The sequence below is a fragment of the Papilio machaon genome, chromosome 21 (assembly GCF_912999745.1).
Source record: "Papilio machaon chromosome 21, ilPapMach1.1, whole genome shotgun sequence".
Classification (NCBI taxonomy): Eukaryota; Metazoa; Arthropoda; class Insecta; order Lepidoptera; family Papilionidae; genus Papilio; species Papilio machaon.
This window is the reverse complement of record NC_060006.1, coordinates 3,161,208-3,177,867: the sequence shown is the minus strand read 5'-3', so window position 1 is coordinate 3,177,867 and position 16,660 is coordinate 3,161,208. Positions and strand designations below refer to the sequence as shown.

Below are 16,660 nucleotides of genomic sequence, written 5' to 3'. Positions count from 1 at the left end.
TCCAACAAATTATAAGTCCTAAAATCTAACAAAACATTTTAGATCTTCCTATAGAGATTATAAAGTTGTTAATATTAATATTCTATAACCCCCCCCTCCTTAGTACCGGTTTTTATGGAATTACTAAGCATAATTATTAAAATGGTAGGTTTTCCTAAACTCAAACTGTTTTATGTCGTCATGTGTTATTACTTCTTTCGTATGCGAGGTATTTTCACAACAAAACGGCGTAGAGATCGACGATAGTTCATAATTTATGTGATTCTCTTTGAAAAATAGAGCAATGTGTTATTGACGCTGTTTCGGCAACCTCCACTAATATTGTTTTTTAAGTTCATATCATAAGAAATCAATATAGTTTTATGAAGTGATTACCTAAATCTAAACATGTCAATGCCTTGTTTATCTATTCTGTAGTATGTCATAAAGCTAATTTAATTTAAAAATTATAACATTTAAAATTAAACATAGTTGGTATTGTACAGGTTTTAACGTAATGTCGCCAAAAACGCTTCAACAACACTAAATTAGACCAATGATTTGAATAAGATACTTTATTTATATTTTATGAACAAGAAATGTTTGCAAGATGCAAATTAAAAAATTATACAGGTAGTTCCCCTGACCTGGAAAAACCCATTTTTATAATAATATAATCTAATTGGGGCATATATGACTATGTTAAAGCGTTTAGCATAATATTTAGAAGCTCTAGTAATCATATTAACAACTATTTTTATGAAATGGTACTTATTTATTACTAGCTGTCGCCCGCGACTTCGTCCGCGCGAAATTAAAAAAAAATAATAAGTAATCTATATGTTCTTCCAGACAATGTTCTACACGTCATCAAGATCGGTTGAACTGTTTCAGAGATACCTTCAAACAAACATCCATCCATCCATCTAAACATTCAAATTTACAATATTAGTAAGATAGTATCAATTTGTATATGAATTAATTAATTTTTGATGTCACTTTCTAGGCAAATGTTACATTCTTAAAATATCAATGGTTGCTTTCTAAGACAAAAAAGAGAAAGTTCTTAATATGCGTGTGTCTTTGTATTCGTTTTAAGAATAACTATAATGTCATAATAATTTAGTAAAATCATAACAGTTTTCGATTATGTATTGTTTTTTTTTATTATATCATAAGGTGGCAAACGAGCAAAAATCCCTGGATTCGCCGCAATAGCGAGGCGACCGTTGCCAATAGACATCCAGCTAGCAAAGTCAAGGACGGTTACGTTATCTATACTACTTCAAATTAAATGAAAAAAAAAACGATAAAATTCTATGTACATTTTTGCATACATAACATAAAACTAATTCTTAAAATGATTAAAAAAACTTCTGCAAATTATATATTCAAGGACATACTAATATATCTAATGATCTCATGGTTATGGCGTAAATTCGACTAGGATTTCGATGCAGTCATATAATATCTTTTAGGACTTACATCTGCGATGTTTATAATAATTCGAAGATAAGTAAAAATAATTCGTAATAGGAGTATGTTTTGATAGATTTTGAAGTGTGACGTTTCATTCGATTTCTATTCTTTTCCGGAGTATTTGTGAGACGGCGTCAGTCGGGCTTATTGATATTTAAGATATTTTTGATGGTATATTTATACCATGTCCCAAGCTAAGTATAGATTGGGACATTGGATAAGTATATATGGATAAAGAGAATCTGGAATGAAAAGTCTAATATGGTTGATTTATGAAAAACAAAACTCATCAGCATTGACGTCATTACAATTTAGCTAAATAAAATATATTATCAATTCTTTCAAATGAAATTCCAGACAACGAATTACTGGTTTTAATTACGTGTTAATATCTGACCGATTATTTATTATTATAACACTAAAGTTATAGGATAGGTTATAATACTTAGTGTTATTAATATTGACAACGCAAATAAATTAGTTAAACACGTTTATTTTTGGTAAATTTTGCTTCTGTGAGTCCAAATTATAAAATACTAGCTGTCGCCCGCAACTCCGTCCGCGCGGAATAAAAAAAATCTTATAAGTCGCCTATGTGTTCATCCAGACTGTGTTCTGTACCAAATTTCATCGAGATCCGTGAAGCCGTCCTGGAGGATAATTTTAAACAAATATTCATCTATCCATCTAAACATTCGCATTTATAATATTAGTAAGATTAATTTTATTACAACAATTTTGCTTATGAAATGCTGCTGAAATCTATAAACGAGATTGAAATCAGTACGGTATTTAGTAAAGAACTCTAATAATTACAGGATGAGGGGACCAAGTGAACTGTCGTAGAGCTGTTGTGAACAGTAGATCCCTAAACTCTTCATACAGTACTATAATTTTTAATTACAAATTATCACAGGTGGGCACAGTTAATCAAAAAGTTAACTTCGTTATTCGTTAATTAAAAAATTAACTTCGTTAATCGTTAAAGCGTTAAATTCTCGAATATTTAACGCAAGTTAAAGTTAATCGTTAACAGTTAACCATACCAAATTATACATACTAATTTCACACTTTTGTGGCGACACTTGTTTAAAATCGTAATTTGACTATATATTCTACATTAGAGACAAGTATGAATGCATTATAGTATATTTAATTACGAGTGCGGAAAGCCTGTCATTGCAAAGAGTTCCGACAAATGTCTACCCGAGCCGAGGCGCAGCCGAAGGTGAGGGTTGACAGTTGGAACAAGTTGTAATAACAGTTTCGCACGTGTACTAAACAACTATTTTTAATACAGTTGCGAAAAAATGAAGCAATTTAATAGAATAATAAAACACAATAAACTCAACTAACTAAAATGTTTGAAATATGGCGCCAACCGTAAAAGAATACAAACAGAGATTTTTTTTACTTTCTTTACCCATTGTGGGTAGGCAAAGGGAACTATGCCCAAACGGCCAGGTCTTTAGTAGATTATTTTTATTGATATGAAATGAAAATTAAATTTAATGAGATGAAATAAAATGAAACCTAACCTAAAACATTGAATTGAATCATAAAATCTGATATTGTAACAAATTAGGAGCTTCTTTTTAGAAATATTTGCATGAATCATAGAAACTTCAAAGATTTTTTTTTTTGTAAAAACTTCGTGGTTAGTTTTTTCTTTTTAATAGACATTATTTTGACAGTTGGGAAAGAGAACGGACGAGTTTGGAAAAGCTAAAGAAAAAGCACGAGTAAAAAAGTGTTTTAATACTGTTGCTCAAAGAGTGGCGTATTGCAGGGACGAAGAGCGTTCGGAATGTGGGCTATTACATACTCTTGCTTTTATATACTCGTAATGAAATTACTATTTCGAACCTTCTTTTAATTTTGTACTGTTGGTCATGTCTTTCCCGGACGCTCTGATGCATTACACTTGCACGCGAACTTCACATATATCAATTATCAACTCGTTCGTTCATCATTCGAGTCGCCGACAGTCGCCCAACATAGTTGAACTTAGGAGCGTGGCGTGGCACGTTATTTAAACAAAATGACAGCACGTCTCCAAGTTTCTAATTTAACGATTAACGGACTTTTATTAACGGAAGTTGAGTTTAACGGAAGTTAACAAAAGCGTAACACTTTTTGAAGTTAACTTAAAAGTTAATCCGTTAAGCAAAATGTTAACTTCGTTAATTAACGATTAACGGATTAACGAGTTAATGCCCAGCTCTGCAAATTATGTTTAAAAATGACTCGAAGTATGAAGGAGGAGGGATTGGAAGGAATGAAGGAAGGAGGAAGGATTTGACGGAGGAGAGTTGTCAGAAGATCACTGCCTTGAAGAGGCATTTACATCTTCACCGGATTTGAGGTGGCTGGGCGTAGATGGCGCTTAGCCTAAACCTCGTTTATAAAAAAAAGAACTGTTGAATTGCCCCTTTATAGTGATTTATAATCGAAAATTATTTTAGAATCCAAGTAATTACGGTGAAACATATTTTTATCAGACTATGCATAGACTATGTTCCATAGGCATAGGTGTAGAAAACAGATATTAGATGTAATCTGTAACAATATCTGTGCGGTCTGTGACATTGAAGAAAAAAACAAAAAAAATGGCAACATTAAACATGGACGTCGTTGCTTAAAGTTGCAGTTTTCGGCGCTTAATATTTTACAATTAAAATGTTTGTTTAAACTTTAATTTCATATTGTCTGTTAAAACAGAAAATGGTAACGATTGTTGACGATCTAGATTCTTTGAGTTTGCAAGAGCCTATATTTAAGGATGTTAAATATTACCTCTCTGGCGATGTCTCTGAAAGGGTTTGTTTTTCATTTATTTTTTGTTTTTATTGTTATTTGTAAACTGACGTTCGATGTTTCTAGTCACGTCTTTGTATTTACAGATTATGCTCTTGCTGCAGTCAGGAGGTGCAGAAAATACAAAATATTTTTCGGACTATGTCACACATTTAATTTGTGGACAAAATGCCGCTGATACAGACCTCGATGACGCGCAGGACATCTACCAGATTCCCGCTGTGACCGAAAGCTGGGTACTCGCCTGCGCTCGTCTGAAAAAGTTGGCCAATACGAAGCCATACACACCAATCAAGAATAAGATATTTTCTAATGTGGTTGCATGTATATCTAAAGTAAGTTCAGCTGATACAAAGGCCCTGTTCGCGCTTATTACATATCATGGTGGAAAAGTCAAATTAAATTTTGACTCCCAGTGCACTCATCTTATTTGTGGAGCTGCAACAGGTAAAAAGTACAGCATAGCTCTTACATTGCCCCCCTCAAGAGTTAAGATCGTTACCCCTGATTGGGTTTTGGAGAGTCTAAGGGCAAGAATACAAGCTGTGGCAGAAGTTTTTCATCCTAAATTGTTAATTATACCACAGCCACCACCTAAGTCAATGGATCGCATTAGTGCTATTACTGGTTTCGACTTTGAGGAAGGTATAGCCAAGAATGAAGTGCCTACACAGAACATGGCTGAAAATAAGGATGATAGCACACAAGCATTACTGGACAAACTTAAGCAAAGGATGCCTTGGAACCATCCCCCTTCATCGGCCAACACATCAACTGTGTCCACAGGAGCTGTTAACTCAATGGGTTACAGTACTGCCATGTCAACTGCTGGTATTATCAACAAATCTATACCTCAAAGCATAGTTACACAAAATCTTCAAATACAAAGTAGTCAGAGTAACATACAGTTAATGCAAAAGTTTGGTCAGAATGCTATAGTATCTCAAGCTGGTATGAATATGCAAAATCAACATATGAATGTTCAACAACAGCAACAGGCATATCAAAATCAGCAACAGCATCAGCAGCAACAACAACAGCAACAACAACAACAATCTCAACACCAACAACATCATCCACATCAGCAGCAGCAACAACAACAGCAGCAGCAACAACCACATGGATTATCTGCTATACAAATTCAGCAACAAAAATTATTACAACAGCATCAACTGAGAATGCAAATGCTTCAACAAAAACAAGGATTCCAACAATCCAATGTCTCAGTATCTCAAATGAATCAAAACATCTCCAACCAAATTCAACAACATATTCAAACAAATCAGCATCACCTTCAACAAAATCAAAATATTAACCAGACTCCTAACACATCAATGAGTTCAGCGCAGCAACAAATTGAGAACATCAGCCAGATGTTAAGCCAAAGTGCTAATTTACAACAAGCACAATTAAACCAACAGAATATGACTATGAAACAAAGTTTGACATTGAGCCAGCAAAGTGCCGTTCAGAACATTGCTCAACAACTTGCTCAATCTACTCAAAACTTTACACAGAGCTTACAAAATGCTAAATTAAACCAAAACCTCAACCAGTCCCAAGTCATCAATCAACAGCAGCTTATAAACTCTGGGCAACAGTTATCAACACAGAATCAAAATTTATTACAACAACAGTCTGTCCAGTCAATGGCGAATCAACAACAAAACATGAACATGGGAGTTGTGAATCAACAAGGTTTGGTCAGCTCATCGCAAGGGCAAGGCGGCCAGAATGTTCAACTTAACCAGCTTGTTAGTAACACTGGACAACAAAATGTTATTGGTCAACAAATCCAATCAGTCCAACAAGGTTTAACCAACCAACAGAGTGGCAATGTTTCAGTGCAGGGGGCATGGCGACAACAAAATATACAAATGGTGCAGAATGTACAAGGTCAACATCAAATTATAAGGAGTCCGTTGGTGCAAACTCGTAATCCACAAAACCAGGTTATTTTACAACAGCAAATAATGCAAACTCAGCAACAACAGGCTCTAATAAACAACCAACAAGCGCAGTTGAGCCCACAACATACAATACAACAAGCACCACAACAAATATTGCAACAATCTATTGGTTCCCAAGGACAGACAATAAGTCAAACGCATCACCAAATATTGGTCCAAAAGCAACAGTTGTTAAACAGTGGTGGACAACAACAATTAGTGCAAGCTCCACAACAAGTTTTGATCAACCAACACACTGGCCAACAGCAAATATTAGTTCATGGGAACCAACAAGTTACTCTGCAAGGGGGTCAGCAAATTGTCTCTCAGAGTCAGATTGTTCACCAAGGTGGGCAGTTGGTTAACCAAGGTGGTCAGCAAATAATCACTCAAGGTGGTCAACAGGTGCTGTCCCAAGGTGGGCAACATGTGATAACACAACAGGGGCAACAGCATCAAGTTGTGATAGCTCAGTCGTCACAGCAGATAGTGTCCCAGTCGGGGCAGCAGATCATAGGGCAAGGGCAGCAAGTGCTGTCACAGGTGCCTCAGTCCCCTCAAGCAGGGTCCCAGCTAAGTGCTGGAGGGGGCATACAGCAGATCATCACACACAGCGGAGGGCAGCAAATCGTGTCACCTGGAGGGCAGCAGATAGTTCAGGGTGGGCAGAATGTGTCCTGGCAACAGCAGCAATACTTGCAGAGACAGCAAATCGGACAGCCTGGTGCTGTTGGACAAAGGGTAAGTAGTCAAATGTTCAGTTTTACACCTTAAAAGTGTTTTTTTTATTTTATTTATGAAGCAAATTACACATGTATTATAATTTAAAAAAAAAACACTGGTGCCCAAACTAGTGTTGTACCTTGTGTGATGGATCATTAGGCCCCTGAAGATTATAATAATGCAATTTGAATTTAAAGTGAACACCCATAATTTGGAGAAACAACATAGTGCAACAGTTTATAATATTTTTTGTTAATCCTAGCTCATTTGGAGAAGAAAATGGCGACGTTATGATTAACTATTTAAAGGTACTATCTGACTGAAGTTAAATGAAGGTACATTTTGAATATTTTGAACTGTAATGTTCAATAATCTGCCTAGACCTTGTTTAGTTAGATAGACCATAAAATACATGTATTTTATGAAATAAGTAAAATGTAGTAAATATCTGGAGAAGTAAATATGTTGTTAAAAATTATATATTTCACAAACACATAATTTTCATTAAATAAATGAGCCGTTTGTTTTGAAAGTGACCTAACTCCGTTTTTCAATTTTTTGCCAGTTACCATTGTTACATGTACAACTTCATGTTATTTATCAGTGCAGCACTTCAGATTGCTTATATTCAGAGAAAATACGATACATTTTTTACACATAAGTTTTCCGAATTAATTGAATAACTGAGCCGTGTAGTTTGAAAGTGGCCCAACTCCATTTATAGTTACATCAAGTTATTGTTTCATGCATCATAAAACATATTAAAAAGTTAAGAAGTGAAAAACACATCATAGCCTACAGTGACATGTGCACCGGGCAAAATAGAAACATTAAAGTAGCTTTAATGTGGTTGAAAATTGTCCAAGGTTTGGATAATAATATAGAAATTATAGATCATAAATGTTTAATATCAGGACATTCGTTTTTACCAAATGATAGAGATTTTGCCGTGGTAGAAAAGGCATTAAAAAATAATTTACTGTACGTTCCCCAAGATTATTACAAGATTATTAAAAAGTGTCGGAAGGGTAATAATTTTATTCTAAATTAAATGAGACAGGAAGATTTTGTATCGACAAAATTATTAAAAGACGCAATTTTTCAAAGAGTAAAAAATTCTGATGGAGAATCAGTAAACTGGTTAAGAATATGTTCGATGCGTTTTGTCAGAAATGAACCATCTAAAATTTTTTATAAGACATCCATGAATGAAAATGAAAATTTTAAAGTTCTGAATTTATTACCACGTCGGGGTAGTCTAGTAAATTGTTTTGTAATAAATTTATGTTTGTAATTTTCTATGTTCTGTAATTAAAAAATGTTTTGAATCGCATAAATTATGTTTCCGAAGTGTTTTCAACATAATATGCAAAACAAATTCCGTATTCTTTTTTTTTTATTTGAAACATCTTAAATTATGTTGATTGGACTTGGGCACCTTCAAATTTTATAATGAATCTGGCTGTTAATTTTGAAAGTGGCCCAACTCCATTCTTGATAAGAAAACGCACGTTATTTATTTAATAATTGCCACTATTTTAACAGGAACTTTAAATTTAACATCCTTAGATACGCTTAAGCATTATGACTCCTTAGTATCTTATACGTATATTTTTAAATTCATTGAAACGCAAACCTTTCAATATCTCGATTTGAAGATAAATGGAGTTAGGCCACTTTCAAAATAAGCGGCTCAAATATGTAATTTATTCTAAACAAATAACTTCATCTACATAATTAGATATGGTATATAGGTATATCTTATATACAGAGGTTAATAGTAAGCTAAATTATGTATATTTATCAGGTCCAATGGACGGCCGGCGGCGGTGGGAGGCAGCTTATCCACCTGGACGCTCAAACCCACGCGCAGCTGCAGCAGATGGACCCCAAGCAACGAGCCATGTTTGTTGCTCAGCTGCAGAAGAGGCGGCAACTCTCTATACAGAGGGCGGCAGCATTGGCACAACAACAGGTATAGTATTTTTTTTTTAAATCTCGGCCGCTCTTAAACTCCTTGCGAGACGCTGCGCAAAATACAATTGTAGATGTTGCGAGGTGTAAAGGAATGCGTAGGGAGACTGTGCAGCTTAAGGTCAGATTAAAATGCTCCACAGCATATTCTCTGTTGTTACATATGCATGATACCCATCATTATTTTTTACAAGCTTTTATTAAGTTCCTGTCGTGATGTTTGTCTTCAAATCGAATCTTATAAATTAAATTTCATCCCGGTTACCAATTGAGTTGAAATTTTGCATAAGCATGTAATTCGAGTGACATTGCAGTATCATGTTGACATAGGAACTTTGCAATGAAAAGCGAGCCAAAAATCATCGGTTTTGGGCTTATTTTTAAAATGTTTGGTTCATTTAACTAAAGAACATAATAAAAGCTTGTTTTTTAAATGTTTTTTTTATAGTTTACTTAGGCAATGCTCTCTCACTTGCCGCTTTATTCTCTGCCTTAATATTCTATCCCGTCCAATTCTGTTTTTTTTTTATTTATTTACTCTTTGCCTTTTTCTTTCTTCAGAGATTAAAGAACCAATCGAGAAGAACTGATGCAACAGCTAATAATTGATTTTGTCATAAAAGTTATAATAAAGGCACCTTTCGAGAAATATAGTGACTTTTTAATTTATTATTCAAACCATTGACTCTGAAAAGCTATGTTACTTAATTTATTTATTTATTATTTAACAAATTTGAGGAAAAAAATTGATCAATCAATATTTTTAAAAGCTTTTTCTCATGTCATTTTCGTCTCATTCATGCTACAAATAGTAACCTTATAGAAGACTTTCCTATCAAGTCATAAATGTAATCTACACCATGTTACAAATCAAGAACTAAACTTTGTAAACAAATCTTTCCAGATTTTTTTTTAACTAAAATTCATAAATGTTCAGCAATCAACAGTTAATAAACTCGGGTTTGGTCTGCGATAGCATAAACAAACCAAGGAAGTATTATAAATTCATAAATAACCATAATGTCATAATATTTAAAAATCAAACTTATGTAGATGTTCAACTACTAATTGGTTAATCTTTGTCTACCAACGTTGATAGCAGCCAGGTGGAGTAGGCGGAGCAGGTACACCGCCATCGCCTGCGCCCCAAAGTGTCACCTTCATACGTAGTCAACTGCCGCCAGGCCTCACACAGCAACAACAAGTAAGTATACTACACCACTGAACATAGACCTCTCACAGTGATAATTTGCCTAAGTGGTGAAAGCCAGGCTAAATTCTAAAACCGCAAAGTCATAGAATAAATTGGCGTAAGCTAACTTATTGATGAAAATTTAAACAATTAAAATTAATAAAGTTATGGTAAATGTTATCTAAATAATTATATATTCTGTGCTATGATTTAGTTATCTATATTACGAGATATTTCGAAAGTACCCACAAAAAATATTTTAGTAATGATTGAAGTTGTCATTGTAATGAAGTGATTTTCAAAATGTTTGTTTTAAATTCAAAACAGTTTGCTAAATGATAAAAGTGTAGTCATGATGACGTATTATGTCATATATTGAAGGTGCAATGGCTGCAGCAGCAAGGCGCACGCACCGCCGCCATACCTGCGCCCACGCCCACGCAGCCGCCACAATCACCTGGTAAACTTAATCATTTTAAATTAAATTTTATATCTTACTAATATTATAAAAGCGAAAGTTTAAATGGATGGATGGTTTGTTAGATGGTATCTCCAGAAGGTTCTTTTTTAATTTGGTAAAGATGTAAAATATAGTCTGGAAGAACATATTTTTAATACATACAAAGCAATGTTTAAATTTTCCTTGATCATATAGATTTTTATGACAGTAGCTATCGCCCGCGACGCCGTCTTCGTGGAATAAAAAAAACTTAATTTGTAGCCTATATGTTCTACTAGTCTAGAATGTTCTACATCTATGTCAAATTTCATCGAGATCCATTGAGCTGTTCTAGACATACCTTCAAGCAAACATCTCCATCCATTCATCTAAACCAGGGATTCTCAAACTATTTTGGACAAGTGACCCCTTTTCCAAAAGGAACCGTTACCACAGACCCCCCATGGCCTAATTACCTACTTTTAAGATCAATAATAATAATTATTACTATTCATTGTGACTTGGTCAATAGAAGAAGACAGACATATATTAACATTAGTTACTTTCTTTGTCTATTTCTACTTAATTATGTTTTCAGTAATTAAATTTTAAACAAAACTGCGTATATAACTAATAATATTTTAAATAGCAGCGGCGCTAAAGATATTTTTCAATTCACATCCAAGGTTTTATACGTTTTTTTTACAAAATGTAAAGTCGAAAATGAATAACATTAAGGGGCCCAAACCATTCTAATATCTAACTACGTCCCCTTTAAATAAAACATGAGAAAATCTTTACCCAAAGAATGCTCCAGTTGGGAGTTTTGGTATTAAAATTGCTTCATACATAGTTATTTGGTGACGACTGATCTGTGAATTATAAATTTAAAGTCGCCTCAATCTAAGCCAGCAACGAATAGATTCAGTATTTCGTCTAATATCAGCAGCAGCAAGTGCAAGTGTTTTGGTATTTTTCTCGAATTACTGTGATTTTTTAAACGATGTTGAGATAAAATAATATAATATATTCATAAATGGAGTCAATGCAATCTGAATGTAAGTTATTTAAGGTTTTGGATAAATTCATTAAAGTATTTTGTAAGAAAGAAGCTTTGTACATTAAAAAATAAGACATCAATTTTTGTACGGTAGGAAACGTATATATGTATGTGTTTTTCTGAATCGTCTCCTGACATTGTCGCCATTAGTTTAACAAAATATTTTCCTTCAATGACGTGGGTTTCCATTGCAGAAACAAATCATCCCTGTGTCCTCTTAAAAAAAAAAGGAATAGTAATATACAGGTGTTTACGCAGTTAAACTTATTGTTGAATTAAAAAATTGTACATTTTCGAAAATGTTGGTGAAGTTGGCGGAGGTCCGGTTGCGAGTCCGGTGGGTGCGGGTGGCGCGGGGGGTGCGGGGGGCGCCGGTGTGGAGTCGCAGCTGCAACAGCTGCAGCGTCAGCAACAGTACCAGCGACTGCAGCAGCTGCAGGCGCAGCGGGACCACGTGGCGCACCATCACGCCACGCTCAAACAGGTACGTACAGCATTACATGACACATTAAAAACTAACACTTCGGGAAATAAAACGAATAGAATAACTGACTCCTAAAAACAGTTAGTTGAGCAATTAACTAATTAAGTAACTATGAATATCAAAATTTCTTCATTATATTGCTTACTATCATACTCATTTAATTGTTACTTAGTGTAGATATCGCTGAGTAAATCCACACTAAAGTGCTCTTCACGGACTGTGAGTGTGACAGTAAGTATATATTAACTAACTCAGGTGGGCCCTGTGACGCAGCACGTGGTGAGCGGTGCCGCACTCACCGAGCAGACTGTGGATGCTGCGCTGCTGGCGCCCGCCGCAGACCAGCAACAAGGTATACAGATTTAAAGGGAGATGTGTGTAAGAAAGAGATAGAAAACGAAATATAACTTGTTGTAATATTAGGTGCAGCCGGTAATACTCTGCTGGTGAACCCAAAGACGAAGACTGCATTGGCAAATATGCTGAGCATCCGGCTGCAGGGGGGCGCTCCGCCACCCGATCATGAGCCCTCCGCCGCCGGCACGCTCAGGTATACACCTACATTATTGTTAAGTATTGTTAAGTAAATAATTAAAGAAAAATCTTACAATTTATCTCATGCTTAAAAACTTCATAGAAACCAAGAATTATCTTTTTGTCATTATCAAATAATCTATAAAAGAAAGTCGTGTTAGTTACACTATTTATAACTCAAGATCGGTCGAACTGATTTAGCTGAAAATTGATGGGGGGGAGGTAACTTAGAACTAGGAGACGGACATAGGAACTTATTTATTTTGTGTGCATTTTTTTTATTCTGCGAGGACGAAGTCGCGGGTAAAAGCTAGTATTACATAAAATAGTGTAATTCCTTATTTCAAAATGGAATACTTTCTAATTAATGACACTTCGTTTCATTGTGTGCCAGATTTTTTGACACAGTCATGTTCTCAAAATTTAATGTTACCTTTGTAGATAGCAATTTTGAATATATTCAACATATAGCTATATAAGTGTTTCCCCCGGTGTTAGGTTGATGACAGCTGCGCACGCGGCGGCGGGCAGCGTGCGGGCGCCGGCGAGACTGTTGCTGGGCGCAGCACACCACCCACACCAGGTGCCTGCACAGGTAACATTACCCTCTTCTAAATACTGCTAACACAACTGTGACATGCGATAGCTACCAACGCCGCCATAAGAAGCGAAAAGTGGCGATTTGTGGTAGCCACCGGCGTCAATTCCATGCGACGTGCAGCAATTCCATATAAAATGTATGAAAACGATAGTGAATAACTAATAAAAACTATGAACGATCAAATATGTTTGACTAATTTATTTGATTGAAAAATTGGTAAATTTTGTAGTCTGGAGGTCCCGGTGTGGTGGGCAACAAGGTGTACGCGAGCGGTGTGGGCGTGGGCGTGGCAGCGGGCGTGGGCGTGGGCGGCGGCGCAGTGCGGGCCGTGCCGCCGCGCGCACAGTTCTACGGACACAACCCCAACCTCAAACTGCCGCCAGACCTCTTCCTCTTAGGATGTGTTTTTCATATTGTGAGTATTAATACAAATGTCAATATTGAGTCCCAGAAAGCGAGAAATAAACATGACACAAAAATTTAATAACTGCAACGACATTTTTTTTGTTTATATGGTGGTATGTGTTGGTTAGTATAACCCACGATTATATTATTAAATACTTGTTTTTACGTGTAGTTCTGTTTGTCCGTCAGGTGGAGTACCAGCAGTCGCTGGGCGCGGAGTCTGTGAGCAAGTGGTCGGAGGTGATCCAGCGACGTGGCGGAGAGGTGGAGCCCAACTACTGCGCTCGCGTCACCCACGTGCTCTGCGAGACGCAGCGCCACGGCGTCGTCATGCAGGTAACTACGTCATCACTACTGTGACGTCATCTACACGTTTATAGAGAAATGAAGTACCCGGAGTTTAGTTTGGCTGAAGAAGAATAGTCCCCTTTCTTGTTTCCTGCCAAATCAAATTCTGAACACATACTAAAATGTTAGATGTGATTTACAAAATATAGGGGTAGAAAGTCACTTTTTTTACAATATCTCAAAATAATATTCCTACTTGTAATTTTTTGAAATTATTTCCAACTAACGCAATAAGCATTGATAAAAATAATGAGTGTAAAGAAATAGCAAAACTAACAAAGCTTTCCCTTCGCTTGTATGACTTATGTGTGTATGTGTGCAGGCGTTGCGCGATGCCAAGCGTTGTGTTACCGCGTACTGGTTGTCTGATGCGATGGAGCGTCGCGGTGTGGCGCCACCGTGGCAGGCGTTACACCTGCCCGCCATGCACGCGCCGCGCGACCGCCCCGCCCGTCACCACCGCGTCTGTCTCACAGGTTGGCGACGCGACGAGCGTCGCCGCCTCGCCTGCTGCATACAGATCATCGGCGCCAAGGTACAGCGACATCTCTTGTCATTCTGTAAAACTTTCATCCGTACGTCTTTTAATATATCTTAGCGGGTCAAGGTCATCATTAAAGAAATCCAGTTAGTAACAGTGTTATGTTTGCAGCTGACGCCGTACCTGTCTCGTGACAACACTGTGTTGGTATGCAAGCGTGCGGAGGGTGCCAAGTACCGAAGAGCGCGCGAGTGGGGAGTGCCCGCAGTCAGCGCCGCCTGGCTCACAGACCTGCTGCTCGGTAACATGAGCGCACTCGCACAGGTACACGTGAATCAACACAGGAATAATAGGGGAAGGCACATTGTGCAACGCGCACCTGATCTTGAGCCGCTAAAATAATTGAAACGGCCTATACGAGGAAAAATATTTTACTCTTTCACGTGTCATCTGATAAGTATAAGATGTGATAGAAACGTTTTACATTTCTCGCATAGTAGTGCTAGAAATATATTTTTGCTAAGGAAGGATGGTTTTAATCACTGTGTTTGTTTTATTTTCAGATTGAGAATGTGAAATACCAACAGTTCAATTTGGCGAGTCCGTTCCGAATTGATTACAGCCTCGTCTCGCATTTAATGAGTAATGTCTAAATGAATTTAAATAATAATTATTATTTTTAACTCAAATACTGTTATTAACACATTCTTTATGATATTATCAGACGCGTGGAAGATGCCGATCAACATAACGCAGGAGTCACACGAGCGGGCGAAGCGCGGGGCTGCGGCTGCTAGTGGCGCGCGCAAGGCCAAGCGGCCGCGCCTCGAGCCCGCCGAGCCCCCCGCATTCCCCGCACTGACCCCCGGCCAGCCACCCCCAGCGCCACCTCCGCTACATCTCGCCCCCCGCGTGCTTTTCTCCGCCGTGCCCGCCAACGAGCAGCCGCGCCTCGCCGCCATCGTGCGGTCAGTACAACTACTAATACAAGTGACGTCACCAACACTAACAATACTCTACAACCCAAATTTCCAAAAAAAAAACGTTAATCAGCTGACGTTAATTATTAAATTAATGACTTGAAATGTTAACATATTATTTTTTCGACTTAACAGTCAACTGGGCGGTATGGTGGTAACGTCCCCGGCGGAGGCGACGCACCTCGTCATGGAGAAGTTAGTCCGCACGTGCAAGTTGGTGAGCTGCCTCGTTACCGTGAAACATCTGCTCTGCCCCGAGTGGCTGCTCGAGAGCCAGCGCCTCAACAAGTTCGCGGATGAGGCCAAGCACGGCCTTCACGACGACGCCTTCAACACAATGTTCAAATGCGACGTCTCTGAAGTACTGCTCTGCGGAGAACAGAGGAAGAAACTATTCGAAGGGATTACTTTCTTCCTCACTCCTTGTGTTAAACCCAATAGAGGAGCACTTACCGAAATGATAGAGTTGTGCGGAGGAAAAGTTGAGAAGAACCGACGCTCGTATGTGTCCATACAAGAGCTCCATACACAAAAGCCCTACAGCTACCTGGTACTAACGGTGCCAAATGATTTGCACTTGGTCTATTACCTGCTGCAGTCGGAGAAGACTTTGAACGTGGTGTGCAGCACTGAGGTGGTGCTCTCCGCCATCATGCGTCAGAAGCTGCAGGTCGAGGAATTCCTCGTCAAGATCGATTGAAGATAAGTCAATGAATTTTAAACATATATCGATGGCTCCTACGTCAATCATATTCAACAATGTTGCCATGTGGGCAATTATTAATTAATGTGTTATAAATTAACCTGATATTGGTTTGTAAAAATTATAAAGAGATTTCTTCAAAATTCTATCCTTCACTATTTGTGAGAAAAAATATGTTTATGAACTAAGAGTTGTAGAAATTTAATAACTTGATTTTATATTAATATCGTTCGTTAATGAGTAATTTAACATATTTATTCAAAAAATAATATGACCTATTTCTATAAATTTAATAAATAAGAAACGAGAAATGACTGCAAAATGAAATTTTAAAAAAATGCTATTTATTTGTTATTAACAGTTCATGCAATATCATAATAAGGAATTATACCTTAGCCATAATTTATTTTTCAAAAAATGTTTTATAATTTCTAAATCTCTATGAACATAATTTTTATTTAACGTTAAATATGTTCCTGATTTTTTCTCATTTGTTATAAATATTTTATTTA

General features: G+C 36.9%; 1 protein-coding gene across 5 annotated transcripts; it reads left to right on the top strand.

Annotated features, from left to right (window-relative positions):
* The first annotated feature begins 4,059 nt into the window (after nt 1-4,059).
* On the top strand, nt 4,060-16,315 carry LOC106712602 (PAX-interacting protein 1). 5 transcript variants are annotated; one of them, XM_045683094.1, is made up of 16 exons: nt 4,060-4,278; nt 4,362-6,965; nt 8,755-8,922; nt 10,024-10,125; nt 10,495-10,573; nt 11,924-12,096; nt 12,352-12,448; nt 12,520-12,646; nt 13,129-13,225; nt 13,461-13,646; nt 13,826-13,972; nt 14,307-14,519; nt 14,637-14,789; nt 15,029-15,107; nt 15,190-15,433; nt 15,581-16,315. In XM_045683094.1, the coding sequence occupies exons 1-16, from the start codon at nt 4,183-4,185 to the stop codon at nt 16,143-16,145; spliced, it is 5,130 nt and encodes a 1,709-aa protein (XP_045539050.1). In that variant the 5' UTR covers nt 4,060-4,182; the 3' UTR covers nt 16,146-16,315. The 5 variants fall into 5 exon arrangements, with proteins under 5 accessions (XP_045539050.1, XP_045539049.1, XP_045539051.1 ...); XM_045683093.1 differs by having other exon boundaries at nt 10,492-10,573; XM_045683095.1 differs by having other exon boundaries at nt 10,021-10,125; nt 10,492-10,573; nt 12,370-12,448.
* The last annotated feature ends 345 nt before the right edge of the window (nt 16,316-16,660 follow it).

Excerpts from the sequence above, each read along its gene's own strand:
- LOC106712602 (XM_045683091.1), top strand. The coding sequence starts at position 4,183 with ATGGTAACGATTGTTGACGATCTAGATTCTTTGAGTTTGCAAGAGCCT. Across the intron at positions 8,923-10,020 it reads CAGCATTGGCACAACAACAG|CAGCCAGGTGGAGTAGGCGG; the intron begins GTATAGTATTTT and ends CAACGTTGATAG. Across the intron at positions 14,520-14,636 it reads TACAGATCATCGGCGCCAAG|CTGACGCCGTACCTGTCTCG; the intron begins GTACAGCGACAT and ends TTATGTTTGCAG.